Consider the following 21,872-nt stretch of genomic DNA (forward strand, 5'->3'; position numbering starts at 1 on the left):
CTTTTTTTTTTTTTTTTTTTAATGTTCTTTAAACATTTGCAAAACGTTAGAGGTTTAAGCAAGTGGAATGGAAAGTAAAGCCAAGCAATCATTGCTGCAATATGGCTACAGCCACAGCACGCTGCCAGCCAGCCACACTCAGCAGCCCACCCTGCAGAGCCACACACACCAAGCACAGGAGTGCTGTGACCAGCAGTGTGTCAAACAGCATTTCAAGTCTTCCAACTCCTCCAACCTCATGTCAATAACTTCTACTAAACCTGTTCACAGTGCAGAAGGCAGCCCCAGAGTGCTGCAGGAGAAAGGAGCGGGGCATTGACAGCACTGGCTGCCTCCCCCCGGGGCTGTCCTATGCACCCTCAGATCCACAGCACACAGATTTCTCCAACAGCTTCACATCAGTTTCCCATGTAAGTTCAGAATAATTGCTGTCTGTTGCATTTATACGAGCAGAAAAAAAATGCTTACCAGATTCCTAAACAGCACAAGCATGTAACCTCACGACACGAGCTCCTATGGCTGGAACACCAAGAACACCAAAGTTGTTCCCACTCCGCTTTGTTTGCTTTATGAGGATTTATAAACATAACTTCAAAGTGTCCAAATGCTCTGGAACCTCTGCCCAGAAAGCCCAGCCAGCTGGCCTGTGCCGCCCTGGTGCTATTTGCCATGAGAACAAGCACAAACAGGGGGAAAAAAAGAATTACAAGTGATATGACACAGTCATATGTTATTTTTTTATGGGGTATCTTTAGAACACGACATTCTTTGAATGACTTCACGACATTTTGTGGTAGAGACTTGGAGTAGAAGTGCTGTGGGGAACATGGAAGGGAAAGGAAATATCTTCCCGCTCACAGACTGTCCTAACAGGGGATGCAGAAAGGATGAGCAATCAGAATGGCAGCACGGGAACATAAACAGAGCTGAGAACAGACACGTATAAACCTAATTCAAACTTGCCACTGTGTGCTTTTCCAGCAAAAGTGATGGGAAGCGTGAAAGAGTGACTGTTCTGAGATCCTGCAGGAAGCTGTTCTGGAAACACAAAGATGGCAATAAACATTAACTGCACTCTGCAGGTAAGGAGTTGTCACTCCTGCTGCACAGATGGAAAAACAATTTGCCCAAAGGCAGATCTGTGGATAAATGAGCTTTATACTGAATCAAACATCAGCTCCAGCTGAAAGGGGCGCCTCACCTATGGCCTCATCCACACCCTGGTAGTGAGGTGGCTTTGTATGAACACATGGTCAAAAAGAGCAAGGAACTGGTTTGGCTAAAAACCAACCAATTCAAACAATTTCTAGAGAAATCAGCTCGCTGATCCAGCTACCTGTGCTGTGGTAGTAACTACGCTGAAGGGAGATGGGAAAAAATGCAGCTGCAGCTCAGCTCCTGCACTGCACTGAGTCCAGCTGCCCCGCCACAGGGCAAGGGAGCCCTGCTTCCCAACCCAGCAGCACACATCTGTCCCGGCTGGGTGGCAGGGCTGGCTTCCAGCAGGTCAGCAGCATGCACCGATCCGCCCTGCAGTCCCATTCCCACTCACTACGTAAGCAGAAGCACACGAGGGCTGGGGAAGCGGGAATCACCATTTTTGGCTGCAATCTGAAACCAAACTGGATGAGACACACAGTGAGATGTTACACGCACTGAAAAACAAGAACAGGACCCAAATGTCTCTGCAGTTCCCTACTCAGCATTTTGAATTTAATTGCCTAATAGCCGTGGCATCCCAGACTTGCAGGGAGTGCCATCAGACCTCACTCAGTGTGGACAGGCCATTCTGAGCAAGCAGCTCACTCCCTGTGTCCCGTCCTCCTGCCGTACTCAGGGAAGCTCCCGGGACAATGCCTCACTTTCATGCAGCTGAAGCACATGTTCATTAACAGCTTCCTCATCAGACAGAACGGGGCACAGAGCAGCACACAGATGGGAGCACAGCCTGAGCTGCGAGCTGAGATCCCGCTCACACACCCTGCTTTTCCACCAGGGTAACATGGCTGAATTCAGAACGTGCTCCTGCTTTCTCCAAAGCTGCAGGAGCTCCGGGCTATCACAGCTAACACAGCACTCTGATCCTGACAGATCTGTTTGGTGGCCGCAGGCTGTTTCCTGCTCCCCCGCAGCTGCACTGCTGTCACACAGATTCAGCTTAAGGAATTTAAACATCTCTGTCATAGCAGTAGGTCAGAAAAACCACCCCGATGTCACCAGAAGTGCACTGTTACCACTTGTTCCGCTGCCAGACTTCCGAAATCTGACCTTTCTGGAGCTTCATGTTTCATACAATACAGTTTAAGGGGAAAGTGGATGAGAAAAAAAGGATGAAGAGAAATCGAGGCACTGTGATTCCACTGGCATGAGAGAGCAGGCAGAGATGGAACTACCCGTTTCTTCCTCTAATGGTTGAGATGGTGTCAGAGGATCAGTTTTAACCAGGAGGGCGGCTGAACACTCGGGGTAAGTTGACCTCTCCCAGACAGAGACAAAGCAGCTAAAGACAGCACAGAGTCCCGACTTTCCATGGAAATAGAGCAGCAAGAAAAGAAGCCTCTCTGCATCGCACACTGCTTGAGGCAGAGGACTCCCTGTCTGAGCTGCTCAGGACAATGAAGCCCCTGTTTTACAAGGGCTCAGAACAGCTAAGAAGCTGAAACAAGTCAGAACCCCATTGTGCAGAGCAGCAGCTCTGTTTGCAGTCTTCTTGCCCAGCACCAGGAACGACTCGGAAACCTGAGCCAGCAGAAAGCACCAAACTACCTGAGCAGCCCTTCCCCCCAGCACCGCTCCCTGGGCACAGCTGACTGTCAGCAATTTCCCAGCAATTTCAGTCAACTAAAAACCAAAACCCAATACGTATGATTGCAGACGGAAGGAACAGGCAGAAGCAGCAGGAATCCACGAGGCCAACAGCACAGACCTGATGGGAGAGGTGGCAGGCAGGCCTTGCTGAGCCCCTTCCCCGTGCACAACCAGCAGTATGCAAACCCTGAGAGAGTTAAGTCATACAGATGGAGTGCTGGAAGCTCCTCAGAGAGAGACAACTTTTAAAGAACAATCTCTTGTACTCTGAATCTTCATGCCCAGAAGTTCCAAAGCCACGTCGCTAGGCAGACATTCTCCAAAATGAAACATCCTCCTAGCAGTGAGCAAGCACACCTCCAACGAGCTCCTTACAGCACAGCCAAAGCACCGCCGTAAGTACATTCTTAACAAACAGCAGAAACAACTTTGCAAAAGATCTCTCACAAGCTCCACTGAATGCTGTTTTGTTTCTGATTGCAAAACCCAGTGAAAAAAAAAAAAAAAAAGTGTCTGAAAAAATAACCAAGCAGTAACGAAACGGGAATTTTACAGCCTCCAAAAGACAGCTTTTAAAAGCAACACCACTTCTGTTTGGAGTTGCCAAAGCTCTCAGTAAATAAATAACGCTCCACATGACTTAGACAAGGTAGTGCCACGGAACCAGGAATAATTCAGCAGCTCAATCTGCCTGAAGCAAATGCATGTGACAGATCACCTGTTGCTGGGGGCACAGCACATAACAACACTGCACTCTGGGAAGCTCTGGGTGATACACTCCCAAGCCAGGACCCACACTGCTCAGGACCAGGTTTTATTCTCCACACCCATCCACAGCGCCGCAGAACAGCGAGCTTCCTGCCCAACTCCAAGCACGTCCGCAAAGCGTTTCCTCTGAGGCTCAGGGCAGGCAATGCGAGCCTGGCCAGCTGCCCAGGCTCCCCACCCCCCCCGTCCCCACCATGTGCTGCTGCAGTTTTGTCAGGCCCAGCGTTGAGCTCCCTGTGCTGCTGGGACGCAGCTTCCTGCAGGAGCCGTGCACTGCGACGCCATTCCTCCAGCACTGAGGGTGGGGAAAAAAAACTGAGCAAAGTCTTTTCAGCTCCGATCAAATCCAAATCCCCAGTGTGACCCAAACCCACACCCGCTGGTGTTTCGTAACCTGTCCAGACCAACCAAGGTACCTCTGGGTCTGAGTTTTACAGTGCAGGACTACGCATTGACCAACATTCCATCAGCTCCTCTGGAAGGGAGAGGGATGGCCCAAAGATTTATGATAAGCTGAGGGAGTTAGGAATAGAGACATCACTGGTGCTGTGCGGTGCTCCGTCACACCCAGCCAGGCACAAGAGCAGTTTCTGCACCATACAGGGGTATCTCAGCTGATTTTATGCAGCATCAACTCTGAACCTACACAGTGTACGAGCACAGCACAGCGCTTCGCCTGATTTATGTATCCCAATCACTGAATGGCTTGGGTTGGAAGGGACCCCGAGGGTCACCAAGCTCCAACTCCCCACCACAGGCAGGGCAGCCAACCTCCACCTGTAATACCAGATCAGGCTGCCCAGGGCCCCATCCAACCTGGCCTCTTCAGACCTCCAGCATTGAGGCATCCACAGGCTGCCTGTGCAGCCTGTCCCAGCAGCTCACCGCTCTATCTGTGAAGAGCTTCCCCTGATATCCAAAAGCTGAGAGCCTTTAGAAAAACAAGGGAGCTGCAGTGATTTGCAGAGGGAAAGCACTGGTGTGCTCTTTTTAAGATAAATTCTGTAGATTTAGATGAGAGAAAGAGAGCTTTTCTTGTTCGGATGGTTATTGTAGGATCGTCAGATGCCGTCCAACATGAAAGACTGCACAAAAACCGAGAAGGACCCGGTGTGAGTGTGACCCGATGAAACCAAGCTGTTGGGACGGAGTTATACCTTATCCTAGAACCTCCACTTCGACCGCGCTAACGAGCAACGCCTCAGCAGAGCAGGAGAGGTCCAAACTCGGACCTTCTTCAGCCCTCCATTCCTCGTTCATAGGCAGCCCGCCGCTCGCTGCTGGAGGCGGATGGCAGCAGCGCTGCGGCCCCTCCCAGCCCGCTCCCATCGCTTCCACGCGCGGGACTCCGCGCCGCCGAGCTCCGCGGGCCGCACCCCGCGCACGGGCCGGGATCGGGCAGGCGGGGCGAAGCCGAGCCGAGCCGTGCCGTGCCCCGGGGCGGCGGGCCCGAGCGGCCAGCTGGAGGGACGCGGCACCTCGGGGAGCCCCGGCCGCCGGCACGGATCCCGGCCGAATCCCGCGGCCAGAGAGGCGGCCCGCAGCCCGTTGAGGAGCGCCGGGAACTCACCGAGGTCGTCCATGGTGCCGGTGGTGCCGCCGCCCGCTCTCCTCAGCGCCTCGCAACTTTCCCGCCCCGCCCCCGCGCGTGCCCGCCGCCCGCGCGCTCCCGTTGGCGTCGCGCGTGCCCGCGGCTGCCCCCTGCCGGCGGGAGCGAGGGGAACGCCCCGGCACGGCGCGGCGGGCAGCTCGGGGTCCCCGCGCTCCGACCTCGTGTTGGGAGCTGCGGAGGGCGACGAGGCGTTCCCTGAGCCCGCCCCGCTCCGGACTGAGCCCGCCCCGTCCCCTCAGCCGCCCCCCACAAAAAATAAAGCGGCTCTGCCCCCGAAGCTCGCCCTATGCCTGCTGCGGGGCAACCCGGCTGCTGGAAGCAACTTTAGCCCGTGTCACCATTCCCCTCCTGCACTCTGCCCCGGGACTGCAGCGCGCTGTGACTCGGCTCCTTCCTTATCTTCTGCAGAAGTTATGGTAAGGAATTATCGCCCCGCTGGGCAGATAGCAAGCGGGTCAGAGAGCTGGAAATGAAGTCAATGGCCAAGCTAAGCACCGACCCCATGCAGAGCACCTGCTGCTGCCAGCCCTCCGTCCATCCCTCTCGAAGCCGGCGCTGCCGGGCCAGCACCGTTACCCCGCACAGCGCTCAGGTTGCCAGCCAGGAGAAATCAGAGCTCACTTCTTCGGCGGTGTTGCGAGCAGCGCTCTTATTTGCATCAGACTGAACGCTTGGCAGAGAAGAACGCGTACGAAGCCCCAGTGAGCGACTGGAAGGCGTGCAACGGAGCCCTGCGCTTCAGGCCGCACTTCCACGTGGATGCTGCCAGCAAGGAAGGGAAAACAGGACAGCCGCAGCCCGGCTTCCACTCATTGCTCAGCCGCCTTCCCCACCCACCGCGGTGCAAGAGAACCGCGGCACGACCGCAAGACGCCGCGCCGGTACTACAGACTGGAGCAATACAAGAATTCAACTTTCTACTTTTAACCATCACAATTCAGTCTCCGTAGAGACTGTCAAAAATTGCCAATGCCGACTATATTTCAAGTCGTCATGGCGGGGTATTGGGAAAAGTTTTCAATTAGCAATAATCGCGCCTCGGATTAACCTCATTGGCTACGATACTGCCACTGCGCAAAGCTGACCGCCTTTCTCTCTGCCGCCAGCCCAGGCACCGGGGCCACTGGCGCTGTCACGGCGAGTGGCCCCGCATCGCCGCCGGTCCCCCGTCCTTACTGCCGCCGGCCCCGCCCGGTATCGCGGTCCCGGGGTTACGGGGAGGAGCGCAGCCCCCCGTCGTGCCCACCTCCGAGGTAGGCAGCGGGCGGCCGCGAGGCATGCTGGGAAGTACTATGCAAAGCAGGCATGACGTCACGCGGGAAACCCCGGCTCTCCCCGCCGGCGGGGCGCTCCTCAGATCCCAGCCCCGCCCTCGGGGTGCGGCATCCCCTCCGCTGCTCCGGTAACGTGCAGCGCCACCGGGCCGCTGGGAGCGCCCCGAGAGAAAGAACGCTCTACGCCAAGGAGTGAGAGAATGAAAGAAACGAGGCGAGGAACATCCTCAGCACTCATCGCTCTGTCGTTAACCACGAGAAATCAGCCTCCGGGGAGGCTCTCAAAAATTGCCAATGCCGACTATATTTCAAGTCGTCATGGCGGGGTATTGGGAAAAGTTTTCAACTAGCAATAATCGCGCCTCGGATAAACCTCATTGGCTACGATACTGCCACTGCGCAAAGCTGACTGCTCCTTCCGCGCCGCCGCGGCCCCCGCAGCCGCACCGCCGCCTACATCAGAGCGCGCCGCCGCGGCCCCGCGCGCCCCTCGCCTCCGGCCCCGCGCGCTCCCCGCCGCTGCCGCGCCGCGCCCGGAGCGCCCGTGTGTGCGGGATGAGCGCGGCGGCGCGGAGCGGCGGCGGAGTTGGCGCGCGGGGTGTGCCGGGAGCCCGCTATGCTGATGAGCGCGGGGAGGGAAGGGGCGCCACGGCGCGGCGCGTCACAGCCCTGGGCGGGCGGCGCCTGCGAGCGAGGAGGGGTTCGGAGAGCGTGCGGTGTGCCGGTAGGTGGGCGGCCGGATCGGGCTGAGCTGTGCGGCGGGGCGCTCCTCCTTCTCCTTTTTTCTCTCCTCCTTTTTGTAAAGTAATAATTATTTTTAAAAGGCTCCTCTCTAATGAAACAAACCCTCAAATCCTGCGGTTTATCGTGAATATGGATGGAATGTGGAGACTGAAACGTGCACCGAGCAGAGGCACAACCAGGTGCTGGCAGGGGCAGCAGGCAGGCAGCCCAGCACAGAGGTTGTTCCAGCCGGGATCCAGTTTTCCAGAAACTCTGAATAACCGAATTGCAGAGAGCATCACTGCCCGGAGAAAGCCAGCACCAAAACCGATCGGCTTCCTTGCAAGACAAGGAGAGAACTGCCTCTGCAGACTGTAAGACATACAGGATTTTTCAGGCACTGTTTGAAAACCTTTAAAGCTAATAGCAATTGAGCCTCAGTATCATTCACCACGCACCACTGCTGCTCCGTTGGCTTTCTGCCACCTCATAGAATCGTAGAATCACTCAGGTTGGAAAAGACCATAAAGATCATCGAGTCCAACCCCAACTACCCTAACAACCCTCTGCTGAATCACGTCCCTGAGCGCCACATCCAAACGGTTTTTAAACACATCAGGGCTGGTGCCTCAACCACCTCCCTGGGGAGCCCATTCCAGTGCTTAACAACCCTTTCTGCAAACCCTTTCTGTTTCCTGATATCCAACCTCATACATCATCACAGTGGCTCACTGAGCCAGCAGAGCTGCACCTCCTGCAGCAGCTTCATCTTTGTCCTCCATGCCTCCCTAGAAAGCTGCACGCAGAGCAGCTTGGCCACGTTAACTGCAGTGCAGCAGACCGGGTTTCCACGACTTGTCCCTCCTTGCTGACATGTGCCCATATTTTCCAGTTATGCCACACATACACCAGGCTGAGCACGCTGGGAGCCCTCAGTTTTCCCACTGTTGATCATTTTGAGGCCAGGACCTGACACTAGCAGGGAAGGGAAAATGCCTTTTTTTAATACAAGCACCTACGATGCATTTTATCACAGCTGCTACCGCCACCTGAACACAAATCAGAGTTTATTTTATTCCCGGACTGTTCCTAGAGGGCAGCTGCGAGGCACCCGGCGCCGCACGAGGGCTGTAACCCTGCAGGAAGCTGGGCTTCTGTTCTTTGAACCACGGGAGCTGTAGTCGCCGTGCTGAGGGCTGAGCTGCGTGCAGACTGCGCTTCCCACAAAGCCCTGCTGGCAGGAAGCCCTTCTCGGAGCTGGCAGCGCTATGAAAGGTACGCGGTTGGGCTCTGCTTGCTGTAACATTGCTGTCTCACCAGCCACGTCGCTGTGTGACCCCGCCATGTCGCTGTTACAGCAGAAAGGACCCGGGTGGCACAGCTCTGAATTCCCGGCCTGTCTCCTGCCTTGTGCTGCCTGTCCTCTGCCTGCACAGCATTTCGGGTGGGTGCTAAAGCCAACGCTATCCGTGGGCCTTTTTGGTTTGTACCGCTGACGTCTGAGCACTTGGGTTTTCAAAGCAGCCTTGCATTTCCCAAGAATTCTTCTGTAAGTTTTTCCCTGATGCTGTTCTGGTGCTCCGCAGTGTCTCTCAGACGTATTATTTTTTTGCTTCTAAGCCTTCCCTGCATCCCCCTTTTGTGGGCCAGCCTACACGCTGTCTCCATTTGTGGGTCACAGCTCCATTTCATTCCCCATCAAAACATTTCCTTCTGAGAGCTCTTTTGATGGTGAGGGACAGGAATGGGGCGCTGGAAGCAGTTTAAGCAGTGCCGAGCTGCCACTGGGAGCACCGGGATGGGTGTTCTTAGAGCCAATTACTGTTTCACTCTGTACCTTCTGAGCTTTCCTCAGTGTTACTCTGTGAACAGGACATGGAAATGTAGGAATGCTGTCTTATTTCCAAAGTAATTTGGGTTTCTTTACAAGAAAAAAAGGAAAAAAAAAAAGTGCAAAGAACTGTCAGCGTCATTTTCTGGAGAATTGCAGGACAGCAGGCCCTTTGCTCTCATTTACCTGCCTCGTGTCCTGTTCTTGGCTTTTAGCTCAACATGTTCCCTGCCAGGAAGCTCCCAGGAGGCTGCAGAGCCATCAGACCACACCATCTCCAGCACCGCTCTGTCCCCAGCTTGTCCCCAAACCTGGCTTTTGTACCGGCCTGCCTCCCCCCGCATCCCGCAGAAGTAGAAGAGATGCAGCGTTTTATTTCCAGCTCCAAGAAGCTGTTTGTAATGACCGGAGCTGGAATCTCCACTGAGTCGGGGATCCCTGATTACCGCTCAGAAGGAGTGGGGCTCTATGCCAGGTCGGACCGGCGGCCCATCCAGCACGTTGAGTTCGTCCGCAGTGCCAGCGCCCGGCAGCGCTACTGGGCAAGGAACTTTGTGGGCTGGCCACAGTTCTCCTCCCATCAGCCAAACACGGCCCACCTGGTGCTGAGGCAGTGGGAAAAGCTGGGGAAGCTGCACTGGTTGGTGACCCAGAACGTGGATGCGCTTCACACCAAAGCTGGGAGCCAGCGCGTGACAGAACTGCACGGCTGCACGCACAGGTACTCTCTGGGTAGAGGGAAGATGGTTGACCATGGCTGTTCTGCTCTGGGTCACCAGTGTGTAGGTGCAGTGTTAGCTGCTGAGAAGGGAGACAGCACATAAATGCGCTGTGCTAGTGGAGATGGGGTCTCAAAGGCGAGAGGGCAGTGCCAGGAACGCTCAGGTCAGGCAATCAGAGCAGAGCACTGCAAGCTGCCTGTGATCACCCAAAACTTCCAGATGAAAAAGCACAGCCTTGACTGTGAGAGGGAATTCAAGGTAGGGGTCAAAGTGCATAGAGTAGAGCGTCCCTGCAAAGCAACAGCTGGAGGCAGGCAGAAAGCTCACTGGCCTGTGTGAGAAACACGCTCAAGATCAAAAATTTCTAATCAGGCAAAGATCTCTGTGAAGAGCAGTTCATTCATTATTGCAGTAATGGACACACACCCCCTGCTGACAAGGCAGAAATTGTGCAACTGGTCAGTAAAATCCACTGTTACCCTGGGTCCAACGCAGGTAAAGCCTCTCCTGGCACTCATTGGTTCAGCATCTCAGGCTCACAATCTTCCAACACTGTTGCTATGCTACGCTTCCATACAATGTCTGTTACCAACCCACTGTCTTTGGGTTCTGTACTTCTTATGGTGATAGGAGTACAATATTTTCAACTATCTGCATGCTTGTTCTGTCCTGTACCAGACTCTCCCTACCCTATACGATTTCCCTACCTAGTGCCCATGCCAATTTTACCTAGGTTGGAACGCCCCAGTCTCAACTTTACTGTGTTCAGCAACTTTCTTTGTGAAAGGCAACTTATCTCCTATGCTACATACAGAAATACTGGGAATTTCCACTACAAAAACACAATCTACCTCTCACTGCACTACGCAGTACATAAATGTAATGGAAACGGACTGCCCAGGCCTTGTAAAGAGCAAGTTATGGCTCCAGGGCTTCAGCTGATGTAAAGGTCTCTGTTCAGGCTTTGCTCTGCATTTCAGGGTTTTCTGCCTGACCTGTGGTGATCAAACCTCACGCTCTGAGCTTCAGGAGCACTTTGAAGCTCTGAACCCTAGCTGGAAAGCTGAAGCCCTTGGTGTGGCTCCAGATGGGGATGTCTTCCTCACGGACGAGCAGGTGCGCAATTTCCAAGTCCCAGCTTGCAGGAAGTGTGGTGGAATCCTGAAGCCTGACGTGACGTTCTTTGGAGACACAGTGAGCCGGGAAAAGGTGGATTTTGTGCACCAACGGCTGGCAGAGTCAGACTCCATGCTGGTGGCAGGATCCTCTATGCAGGTAGCAAAGTCTTCCTCCCACGCTACTTCCTGTTTCTGTACTGCTGTCTGCAGCAGCCCTTGGTCCCATAGCTGAGGACGGCTGCTTGCTGGCAGATCACCACAGCCACTTCAGCGTCTCAGTAATTATTACTGCTTGTTGGGATTTGAATTTTAGGACCTCTAATTCCTAGTTAAACTTCTGAGGAAGAGAGCAGAAAAGCCTCCACTTGCTGCACGTTGTATCACAGTGTGTTTTCTCTATTAGCCATTATCTTACAAGTGCAAGGTAAGGTGGTCTAGAAAACCCTGCTGTTGAACCTGTGGAAGCTTTTGGAGAATTAATAAGCAATTTTTGCAAGAACAAGTTCTATTACATTAAGAAAAACAACTTTAACACCTTCCAGAAAGGCATAAACCAAAGGCCTGATTGCTCTTCTCTTTGCTTCAGGATACTGGAGATAAATTCCTTGAGCTCACCCTTTTTGAGCTCATAATCCTTCATACAGGAATGATTGAAATGCCTTAGGTTCATTCTTGTAGCACCTAAGCTGGGCCATGTGAGAACCACCAAAGCAGAATCGTTTAAGGACCTATGATAAGTAGCAAAAACTGCTGCAGAGAATTAGTGAAAGACAAGAACTTTCCCTTTGATGTATTTTCTCCAAAACTGAAAACTTTTCTCTGGTGAGAGGTTAAAAATTGTTGTCCTTTTCTGAATGGAGAAACCCCCTGCCTGAATTAAGTGCAGCTGCATAACACAGCATACATATACAGCCCATTTCCCAGCCAACCATCATCTATTTCACTTTCTGTCAGTGTTCTTTGCCTGTGCTGCCGATAACTCTGTCTTCTGGTGTTCCTGCAGGTGTACTCTGGTTACAGGTTTGCGCTGGCAGCCAGAGAGAAGCAGCTGCCAATAGCAGTCCTCAACATTGGGCCCACGAGGTTAGATCACTTTGCATCCCTCAAGCTGAATTCCCGCTGTGGAGAGCTGCTGCCTTTGATAGTTGCACACTGAGCCAACGAGCTGAGCAGCAGTGGCTATCAGGGGTAAAATTCTCTCTACAAGGTGGGTACCTCCCAGGGCAGTCACCATAAAGGGTAAGAATGAGGGTTTAAATAGCCAGCAGATGCTGGAGCTGAACTGAAATCCATTCAGACAACTGAAGTCCATTCAGAGCTTTGAAGCCTGGCTGCATCCTCCCATCTGTCCCTGGGGTGCTCAGGTGGGCCGTGGTGCCACCTCCTGCCATCATGGACAACCATGAGGGTGCTCCCAGTCCGTCTGGCACAGTGGCAGAGCTGCAGGGGATCATCTGCAGATTCAGAGAGCATGATGAGTGCTGGTGCCTTTGCACGCTGCAATCTTTCTTGGTAGCAGAGCGGGTTCTCGAGTCCCTGCTGATTTGAAAGCTGTGCCTGGTTGAACTGATCTGGTTCATCAAAACACCGCTGTTGTGAAACGTGAATAATGTAAATGTTCAATTTCATCTGTAAAGCAGCTTCTTCTCTCCATTCCTGCAGGACTTCATCTCTCCACAGGGGAATTACTTCGGTCTGAAGGGCAGCCATCAGATCTTTACACGTGGCACCCGGTGATGCCAGGAGAGGGCAGCAAGCCTCACACATGTCAGCCTGACAGTTTTCTGCACTGAAACCATCTTCACTTAACAAGGAAGGAGAAGAATGATGAAAAGGAGGGGGTTTTTTTGCCTTCCCTTACTGTGTAAACAGCTCCTTTTCTTTGCATTCACTGGCAGAGGACCAGACTGGGACAGGATATTCAGACATCTGAGAACAAAATATTTTTTTTTTATACTTTTTTTTAAATAGTTGTCAAGAATGGAGGACAGGGAGCTTGACGGAGTTACTCCACACAGAACAGCACAGGAGAGTGATATGGAACACCCAGTACCAGCTGGATCCCAGGTCATTTGTGGGCAAACATGGAGCATACAGAGAGGGTAAAGGAGGCAAAAAGAACTCTACAGTTGTCATTCCCCCCAAAAATGGATCAAAAGAGGAGCTGAACAAGAATACTGCTCTTGTAATAAATTATCTGAAAGCATGGGCTACAGAGCTGATATCAGCAAGGAGGGGAAGTCAGCACTGCTCTAACTGCCAGCTGAACTGCTTACTATCAACCTTTTAAAAATGGCATATTGTTGAGATGCCAGAGGATTTAGTTTCAGCTAATCTGACCAGAGCTGCTTTCAGTGTCACTGCTGCCTTTTCAAAACTGCATTTCTAAAAGGTGTTATTTAATTAATGAATAGCTAAGTAGCAAATTAAAATTGTTTACGTGACTGTTTCTATTTGCGTTGTAATTTCCTCTCCCTCCTGTGATTTATTGTCAGTCTCAGTAGCCAGCTTGGTTCATTTTTTCCACTGCAAAAATGCAGGATGTAATTACTAACAGCTGATGAATTAAGAGATACAATTAAATCTGTACAGTAGGTTTCCCTAGGGATTACCTCAGGCTTTTATAGATGTGATTTGATACACTCCTAACAGCAGATCCATCCCTGCTGGGCAGCCACGTTTTGTTGATCCATAGGGTGGTATTTATATATATATACATATTATACATATTATACATATATATATATACAAATTATACCATATGTGGAGTAAAAGATAGAATCTTGCCCAGCCTGAAACATTACATTTTGGATCCAACCTCCCACATCATTTTACCACTCCCCTCCTGGCCACGTTGGGGTCTTTCAAAAGCCCAGTCCTGCCCTTCACCTAACATGCCCCATATTACTATTCTGACAAGAACTGTTAACAAGCTGTTGGATGCAAGGGAGCCAGAGTCATTTGCTAAGAGGGCAGTAACAAAGCAAGGAGATGTGACCACAAAATGCTACGTTGCTTCTCTTTTGTTGTTGCTTCAAACCCATCCCAAGTACAGAATCCAGTGGATACAGGGGATCAATCCTGCAGAAAGTAAAGGGAATCAGATACTCAGTGTTTCAAGACTCAGTTCTAAGGGCCAAAGGGGACAATATTTCACTTAAAAGCCACATGAGAAGCATTCACTTCTGCTCCCATTCAAGGGAGACCCCACTTTCCAGTGTGAAGAAATCTGCTGTTTGGTAGTGAAAAAAGCTCAGAGATGTCAATCTACTTCTGTGCAGCACAGCTGTCCTACTAACCAAAGCTTTGGCACAAATCATTGCTAAGGCATCACAGTTTCTACACACAATCTGGGCGCCTGCACCATGTTTATTCACTTAGGTTTTCCATGTAAGAAGACATTTAAGCCTCCTTGGCAGAGGAACCAGGGCCGGGGTTTTCACTCTCCACATCATCTTCTGTACCATCTGGAAGCTTGCACAGCACGGGCGTGTTAAAAACAGGGGCTGCAGGTTAGATGTCATTAGTGCCAACATTCTGAGATGGCAGCATTGCCAGGGAGTCCAAAACAAGAGGCCTCATTTCTAGTGAGGACTCAAAATCACCAGATGTGACAGGTAACTCAGCCTTCTATCTGTGCCTCTTTTCCAGTTCAGCATTGAGTATCTGGGAGAGGAGAAGCAGGGTGTCTCTTCAGCATCACTGAGAAATGGGTTGTGTTACCCTGACCCTCCACTGCTTACACTACGTGCTTTTAAGTCGCTGGGGACAGAGACTTAAAGCAGATAATGAGCATTTGCAGTAAATTTCCTGTGCATGGTTTATTATATGTTAACAAGCATACGCTTAAAATAAGTATATGAGGTTGAGATGAAATTGTCCTGTTTTTGGTGCCAAGCTGATCCAGCACTATTAAAACTGACCTACACACCATTGGGAACTAAGTTTGCCCATCTGAGAAATGCCACAGAAAGCCTGAAGTTCTAAGCCAAAAGCCATACCTGCTTTAACATTGACCAACACCTTCCCCTGTCACTTCTTTGGGACTGTTTGTGTGGCAAGGTGCGATGCAGAGAGATAACAGCTACCAAGAGCTGTCACTGCAGGTAGCTAGCAAAGACCAATCTTGAGAAGCCTGCTTCAGGCTTACTGATGTAGTTACCACTCTGAAGGGAGTTACAGAAACCTCCACAGTTCAGTACAAAGAACACAAATCATCCACTGGCTGAAACTAACAGGAAAGGCATGTCACAGAGCTGGGGCAGTGATTTCTTCCCCCTTTGCCAGGGAGGAAATAATGCCTTGTCTGCTCAAAACCAGCCTGGACCATCCACCACAACTGAACCTTCTACCTTTTCTGGTCTTCACTGTTAGGCCACTACACCAACATTTCAGACCTGGGCTTGAAGTGGCAGCTCTGTCCATCTGTGGTTAGCAAAAGCACACATTAGCCAACAATACTTTTTTCTCCCCCCAGAAAATTAGCTGAAATCAATAGCCTGAAAACAATGTACTCCTCCCTTTTTTCTTACAGCTTTTCCTACTAGGACAAGTTCCTGAGGTTTGGCTACAGGAGCTGTGAGTACCTTAGAACAGATCCTTCTGCCCCTCCTCTGGAAGTGGGGTAGGAGTTACCCAAAGCAAATAAAAGCTGCTTCCTATTTAGCAATCCTTGTCTTCAGTTCTGCACAAACCCTCAGAGCAAACTCTGTAACAGAGCCCTGCAGCCTGAGGCACTTCACAAACAGTGCTCCAGTGAAGGCAGCACAGACTACAGGAGGCCCGAAGGATGCTGCCTTGCAGTCAGACTGCTCCTACCAACAAACCTGCTGATTCATGATTGCTTAGAAAGGACCAAAGATTCTGGCATTGTGAACTTGGGAGGTTCTGGAGCCTTGGAGCAAAAGGGGCAAAATCCACCCTCTAGAGTGTACCTCTTCCCACACAACAGCCCTGGATGTCGTCCCTTCCTATTCTTCTCACCTGTACAGAGAAAAAGCAGACATTTCAAAGCAGAGCCAACTGACTGCTTTCCTTGGTCTATTCACTCAAAACCTACGGCTTGGGCAGGACAGATGGAGCCTTCTCACACACCCTGTCCTGGGGTACCAGGTAAACAGCAGCAATCCTGAGAGGACAACTGGTGTTAGTGGGAAAGGAATGAAGAGGGTCTCAGCCAAGTGCCTGAAATCAGCATTTCTTATCACATCACCCTGAATCCCTAACAGTGTCTCAGTGCAGAGGTTTCAAGATCTAAATTAACTTCACCTGAACAGCTGTGTTTTTAGATTACAGAAAAAATTACACACGTGAAACAATAAATGTAGAATAGAGGACTTCGCATCTTCAGTCTGACTGGTGGGGCCATTTTCATCACCAAACAAACACTGTGAAAATATCTTTCAGATGCCAGATTTCTTCTGGCTGAAGCTTTCTTTCCAAAGGGCAGGAAATTCTGGAACATGGGCTGCTAGATAGCTTTGATTTCTTCAGGTGGATCTTAAAAAAAAAAGAAGAAAAAAAAAAGAAAAAAGGTGGATGATATTTTTTGAGTAACAACAGAAAGCAGAGCAGTAATCCTTTTCCTCTGATCGTACTGTTACTGCAAGATGTTTTAAGTGGAGGATTCCCCATTGGGGTCTGTCACCTGTGCACCCAAGTCCTGACAGATACAGGAAACCATGCAGAGGACACAGACAGACAGTGAGGAATTCATGCTCACTCACACTGACAACTGGCTGAGCAGGCAACAATTACAAAGGCTAAGAATAGAAGAGGAGGGAAAGAAAAAAAGAACAAAAGCAGTTTGTGTCAGAGGACGGCACAGCACAGAGAGTGATGCGTGCACACTCCACACAAGCAGGCTGGAGAGCCTGACCCAAGCGAGCTGCTAGGCCTTGCTCAGCCCCTGACAACACAATGCAGCTTCAGCATAAGCATATCAAAATTGTGCCTATTTACTACAACAAACTTGCTTCAGTTTAAAACCACTGTTCCAGATACAGATGTTTCCTGCAGGTTTGTGTGCAGACCCCAGTCCTCTCCCTTCCCTAACTAACAAAAAGTACCTCGTTACCACAGTCTGTATTTTTTTCCCCTCCTTCACTACAAAGCATTGGAAGAAAAAAAGTTGAGCCTGAGTGGAAGAATAAAAGTGGAAACGTGTAGTATAGGTCTGCAGACAGAAACAGAAACACAGTCATTATCCTGAGCATAGTTGCTTACTTTCTGTATGCGTTGTCTCAGCTGGCATATCTTCTCCTTTAACACTGCAACACCCATATGGTTGGAGTAATTCAATGTCCCTGCAGAGTCCAGCAAATCTTGGCCCAGAAAACAGTAAAGAAGAGGATGCTGAGACTTCAGCAACACAAAGCCACCCCAGCACGTCCCCATCTCTGCCACTGCCTGGGGCTCGGCACTGGATACTATGGGACAAAATTCCCTACCTGAAGTCTTGCTGGAGGGGAGCCGTTCAAACCTACTGTCCAGTCCTCTGCACCACCAGATGAGTGTGAACAAGAAACACAGCCAGGATCCTCCACATTTCTGTGGAAAACCCAGAGCTCAGCGCTTCCAGAAAACTCACAGATGTGCACAGTTGAGGGAAATAGGAAATGAACATTGCCACAGAGGCAGGACTCAGTCTGCCCTGACACACAGCAGCTGCACACAAGATGCACGCACTCAAGTTTCATTTTATTTCCTAAGAAGGATGTGATTCACCATCCCATCCCGCGACCATTCTAACACTCTCAGAGCCCCAGCCCCCCACAGCACCGTGCCCGCTCCTTCCTTCTTCTTCTGCTCCTGCTTTCTCAGAGCCCTCTCGCAGATCCTCGGGTTCCATCTCATCTTTGAGAGCAGCTCCTACAGGCACAGCTTGCTGTAGGTTAAACGGCCCTCAGAAGGCCGCACAGCTCCACACAGCCCGCTAACTCCACCTCAGCCCCGCAGCCCAGCCCGGACACGAGTCGCCCGGAGCGGACGATGGCCAACGGACGCCTCAGCCCCGCGCACGGCCGCGCCCCAAGGGACGCACAGCGCCAGGAGGAACAGAGGGGCCGAGGCCGACCCGCGCAGCACCACCGCCCGCCTTCCGCGCCCTGCCGAGGGCTGGGAATGACACCGCCCCCGCGAGGAACGGAACGGCCCGACCGCCGCCTGAGGCGCGGGATAACGGCTGCTCGGGGCGCGACACCACACGCCCGCCGCCCGCACCTCCTCCTGACCCCGCGCCCGCCGCCGCTCGGGGCCAATCAAAGGACGCGGGTGGCGGAAGGGGCGGGGCTTCGCGCCAACCCGCCCCCTGTCTCCCTCCTTTCCCCCCTTTCTCCTTCCCTCCCCGTCTCGAGGCCGCGGCGCAGCACGGAGCGGCTGGGTGCGTGTGGTGCGAGGCTTTTATTGGCGGCAGCCGCGCTGCATTTAACTGCAGTATTTGGTCTTGTCCAGGTGGAGGTTAGCGCTGTTATACGGTGCCTTGGCGAAGCACATGGCGGCCGTGCGGTCGCAGTTACAGACGAACAACTCGCACTCGTTGTTGGCACCTGGAGGGAAAGGTGGGCGGTCAGAGCTCCGCGCGGTGCCCTGCCACGCGTTGCCCCATCTCGGCACGAGGCCCCGGCTGCAGACAGGCCGCTCCTCCCATCTGAGGTTCTCTGCCGTCGCACAGCAGCTGTGTGGCACAGCTGTGCTGTGCTCCCTAATGAGCCCACAGCTCTTGTCTGCACCCCCGAGGAAGGATGAGTTTCCTACTGTTCTGCACACCGTGAAAGCAGCATCACTGTGGCACTGCACGTGGCAGGGCCTCCCGCTGCACATCCCTCCCACCCCCAAAGCCACGCAGCCACACGCTCTCCAGACAGGGAAGGCGCAGTGACACAGAGCACGGCAGGGACTCGGGGCAGGACGTACTGCTACACGTGATCTTCTTGTTGTCGCAAGAGTATGTGTATGTCTTTGTGTAGGGGGTAGCATTGGAGGCGGCACACACCGACTTTGCCTTGGTGTAGCATTCATCATGTGTTTGACAGCACCTGGGAACACAGAGGAAAAGGTGAGAAGATGTTGAAACACAAACTCAGCTGACTTGTAGGCTGTGTAAGTGTGTGACCATTTGGCAGTAGATTTTGACAAGGCACTGAACACAAGAATCACCAAACCCTTCAAATATTTAGTGATAGCCGAGAGCTCAAAGGACCTTGAAGGGCCTCACTTCATAGAGTATCCTGACCACAGGGACCACCAAGTCCAGCTCCTCCCCTGCCAGCCCACGCTCCATGAGGTGCCTGCTATGTGCATGCTTACTGCAGCAGCTCTCAGGACAGCAAAAGGCAGCATTTATCCTGTGTCCCCATCAGTGCCTGGTGCCCGCGGAGCACCTGCCTGCAGACAGGGCTGAGGAGGAGCCAGCATGCAGAACCACAAAAGCAGAATCAAGCAAAGAGGTTTATAACAGCAGAGTTGTAGAAACCTGTCCAGTTCATCCACGGGTGTCCCACTGCCTCCCAAGCCGCAGTAGCAGCCATAGCCATTAAACTCGAGCAGAGGGCTGCTGTCTGGGATGGTGCATTTGATCATGCTGCGGAACTCCCATAATGCACGAGGTGAGACAGCAGCAATGGCAGCCACCGCTGAGGAGAAGCACAAAGGTTAGCGCTGGGTGTGCAGGCAGCAGGCCGGGGCTGCTGAGAGGGGCACGCGCTGCCTACGCACCCGACAGCAAGAACAGCACGCCAAGAGCCTTCATTCTGGTGGGGTCTGACGAGGAGATTGCTGCTGGAGGAAACGCAGCTCTTTATACTGCGAGCTCACCTTGAAATGGAAGCGAGGTGCACACACCAGTGTTTGTATTATCTAACAGATTTCTCCTATCAGAAGCTTCAGGCAACAGGTTGTGGCTCAAGCGCTGAAGGCCAGTGGAAGCCAGCAGGGCAAACAGTTGTATTCTAGGTTTTCCTACTAATATTTTTTTGTGCTAGTATTAAGAGCCAGTCTGAAAGGTAAGCATATTTTCAAGGGTTCTCTGCTGAAAAATACAGAGGTGCAGTATTTACATTGGAAATTGACTGCATGCTAATATCCATCCTGCTAGTGGTGACATGCTCTTCATATGGTATCCCTCTTACACTAATCCCATACCTCTCCGCAGATTCACCTGGCCTGATTTAGGAAGAAGTTGTTAATTCGTCCTAAATAATCATCTGGCATGAGCTGGACTGAAAAAACCTAATTGTTCTTTACTTTGAAACTATATAGGAGAAAGGAGATTTGACTGGATAGAAGGAAGAAGTTGTTTACAGTGAGGGTGGTAAAGCACAGCCACAGATAATCCAGAGAGGTGGTGGTGCCCCTGTCCCTGCAGACACCCACGGTCAGGGAACGGGGCTCTGCACACTGATGGAGCTGTGGGTGTCTCCATTCATTGTACAGAAGTGGGACCACACAGTCTTTAAAGGTCTCTTCCAGATCTGAAGATTCTCAGAGGTCCTCCTGGGTGAGAACGAGGAGCAAAGCAACCTGGAGAGCCTCTGAAATTTCTTGGGAATATTTTCATCACAAACAACCACAACGACAAAAGAAGGTTTGAATGCAACAAAGCCATGGGAGTTTGAAACCAGAGATTTTAACTGAGTACATGGGATGCAGTCAGTTCCCTGTTTTCCATCTTGGCTGTGCAGATTTGGCCAACTTCCTCCATAACTGCTGAAACCACCTCACACCATCACCAGGTGAATGATAACGTCGCAAACAAAAATAACTACAGATAATTTAACTTCAGGTACAAGCAGGTGGCACGGTACCCATCCTCCTGGCAAGGCCACATGGCTTGGCTGAAACAAGAACTGGTGACTGTTTGTACCTGACCTCGGGGGAGATGTGCTGGAAATGAACTGTCCTTAGGAGGAGTTTCCATGAACACAGCACACTTCAGTAGCTCAGGCAGCAGTTTCTCCATCAGCAAAGCAGCACCCAGTTAGGCATCTCTCACAAGCTGAGTCTCTGGGATTCCCCACGCACAGATTAACTAAGGCCAAACAGGTGCTGAGTTGCAGGCTCCAGATTCCTATGTCCTCGCAGTGAGCACACTGAGCAAACGTTGCAGGCTGAGGTAAAGGAGCCAGTGCTTCAGCTTACTTGGGGAAAAAACAGCTTGATCTTTTGACACGGGTCAAGCTGCTGCCTTTCCCTTCAATATCTAAGTGTTCTCTTTCTCCTTTGCTACTTTGGCCACCTTTACTCTTTTTAAATATTTTATTTCTCTCTTCATTTATTGATGATCCTCAGGACTCTGCCGTTCCTCCTTCCACATTTCTCAGTGTGATTTTTTATGGATGTTGCCAAGGGAACTTCCAATAAACTGGCCTTGCTAAGTCACAAATCAAAAATACTATCATATCTGGGATTTAAACAAGGAGATCACTCAGTGTGAGAAAGCCAGCATGTGATAAACAGCAGTGCTGTATGGGAAAACTCCCAGAAGGGTAAGGATCTCTCCATCAGAGCTTTCTATCCTTCCCCACCAGTACGGTGCACAAAGCTGCTGGTGCTCAGTACACTTTTGAGGCCATCCCAGTGTACAACTGGTTCCAAAGTCACTGGCTCGAGCCCTAAATTATTTTTAAGAATTCTCTGTGATGACGACCTGCTGCACAGGATTCCCCACCTTGTTTTATTTACACTTTTGGAAATTACCTTTCTCTTGTAGAGTTATCTATTGAGGAATCTTCTTCCTATCTCTCCATTTTTCCTTCCTAAGTCTAACCTCCTTGGTTCACCACAGTCCACGAATCTGCAGAGCCAACCTTCTTAGTACCACCACACAGCCCTTCCTCGAAGCTACGGAGCTCTGTAATGCAAAGGAGAGGCACAGTCTCTATTAAATGCAGATCTGTCTCACATTATAAACTGGACTGCAGAACACACAGCCAAAGCTCTGGGGCTTTCATCCTGACAGCAGCCCACTCCTACCAGGCCCAAACTCACCTGCAAGTTCCCTCCGCATGAAAATCCCCC

General features: G+C 51.5%; 3 protein-coding genes, 1 long non-coding RNA gene and 2 other non-coding genes across 9 annotated transcripts in view; 1 reads left to right on the forward strand and 5 right to left on the reverse strand.

The window, feature by feature from the left end:
• PXN (paxillin) overlaps positions 1-5,242 on the reverse strand; it is a 40,901-nt gene extending 35,659 nt beyond the window's left edge. The window contains exon 1 of the mRNA XM_048964452.1: positions 5,147-5,242. Within this exon, the coding sequence (XP_048820409.1) occupies positions 5,147-5,159 (13 nt within the window). The 5' untranslated portion in view covers positions 5,160-5,242. The remainder of the gene's footprint in view (positions 1-5,146) is intronic.
• Positions 5,243-6,129: 887 nt separating this feature from the next.
• On the reverse strand, positions 6,130-6,270 carry LOC125701980 (U4 spliceosomal RNA). Its single transcript, XR_007380412.1, has one exon. It is a non-coding gene; the product is annotated as a U4 spliceosomal RNA (small nuclear RNA).
• A 458-nt stretch (positions 6,271-6,728) lies between these two features.
• LOC125701979 (U4 spliceosomal RNA) lies at positions 6,729-6,869 on the reverse strand. The gene has a single exon (XR_007380411.1). It is a non-coding gene; the product is annotated as a U4 spliceosomal RNA (small nuclear RNA).
• Positions 6,870-7,118: 249 nt separating this feature from the next.
• SIRT4 (sirtuin 4) lies at positions 7,119-13,307 on the forward strand. Of its 4 annotated transcripts, none has more exons than XM_048964456.1 (6): positions 7,119-7,186; positions 7,287-8,460; positions 9,232-9,737; positions 10,719-11,013; positions 11,860-12,063; positions 12,519-13,307. In XM_048964456.1, the coding sequence occupies exons 3-5, from the start codon at positions 9,238-9,240 to the stop codon at positions 12,010-12,012; spliced, it is 948 nt and encodes a 315-aa protein (XP_048820413.1). In that variant the 5' UTR covers positions 7,119-7,186; positions 7,287-8,460; positions 9,232-9,237; the 3' UTR covers positions 12,013-12,063; positions 12,519-13,307. The 4 variants fall into 4 exon arrangements, with proteins under 4 accessions (XP_048820413.1, XP_048820414.1, XP_048820415.1 ...); XM_048964457.1 differs by having other exon boundaries at positions 7,123-7,186; positions 8,279-8,460; XM_048964458.1 differs by adding an exon at positions 8,547-8,629 and having other exon boundaries at positions 7,124-8,460.
• Positions 13,308-14,205: 898 nt separating this feature from the next.
• On the reverse strand, positions 14,206-18,087 carry LOC125701913 (uncharacterized). Its single transcript, XR_007380394.1, has 3 exons — positions 17,306-18,087; positions 17,082-17,179; positions 14,206-16,355 (listed from the first exon to the last, which is right to left on the reverse strand). It is a non-coding gene; the product is annotated as an uncharacterized LOC125701913 (long non-coding RNA).
• Positions 18,088-18,260: 173 nt separating this feature from the next.
• Positions 18,261-21,810, reverse strand: PLA2G1B (phospholipase A2 group IB). The gene is made up of 4 exons (XM_048964464.1): positions 19,572-21,810; positions 19,330-19,489; positions 18,771-18,892; positions 18,261-18,403 (listed from the first exon to the last, which is right to left on the reverse strand). Exons 1-4 carry the CDS (start codon positions 19,603-19,605, stop codon positions 18,282-18,284), a joined length of 438 nt encoding a protein of 145 aa, XP_048820421.1. The 5' UTR covers positions 19,606-21,810; the 3' UTR covers positions 18,261-18,281.
• Positions 21,811-21,872: the final 62 nt, after the last annotated feature.

Source organism: Lagopus muta, chromosome 17, assembly GCF_023343835.1.
Source record: "Lagopus muta isolate bLagMut1 chromosome 17, bLagMut1 primary, whole genome shotgun sequence".
In the NCBI taxonomy this organism is placed as follows: Eukaryota; Metazoa; Chordata; class Aves; order Galliformes; family Phasianidae; genus Lagopus; species Lagopus muta.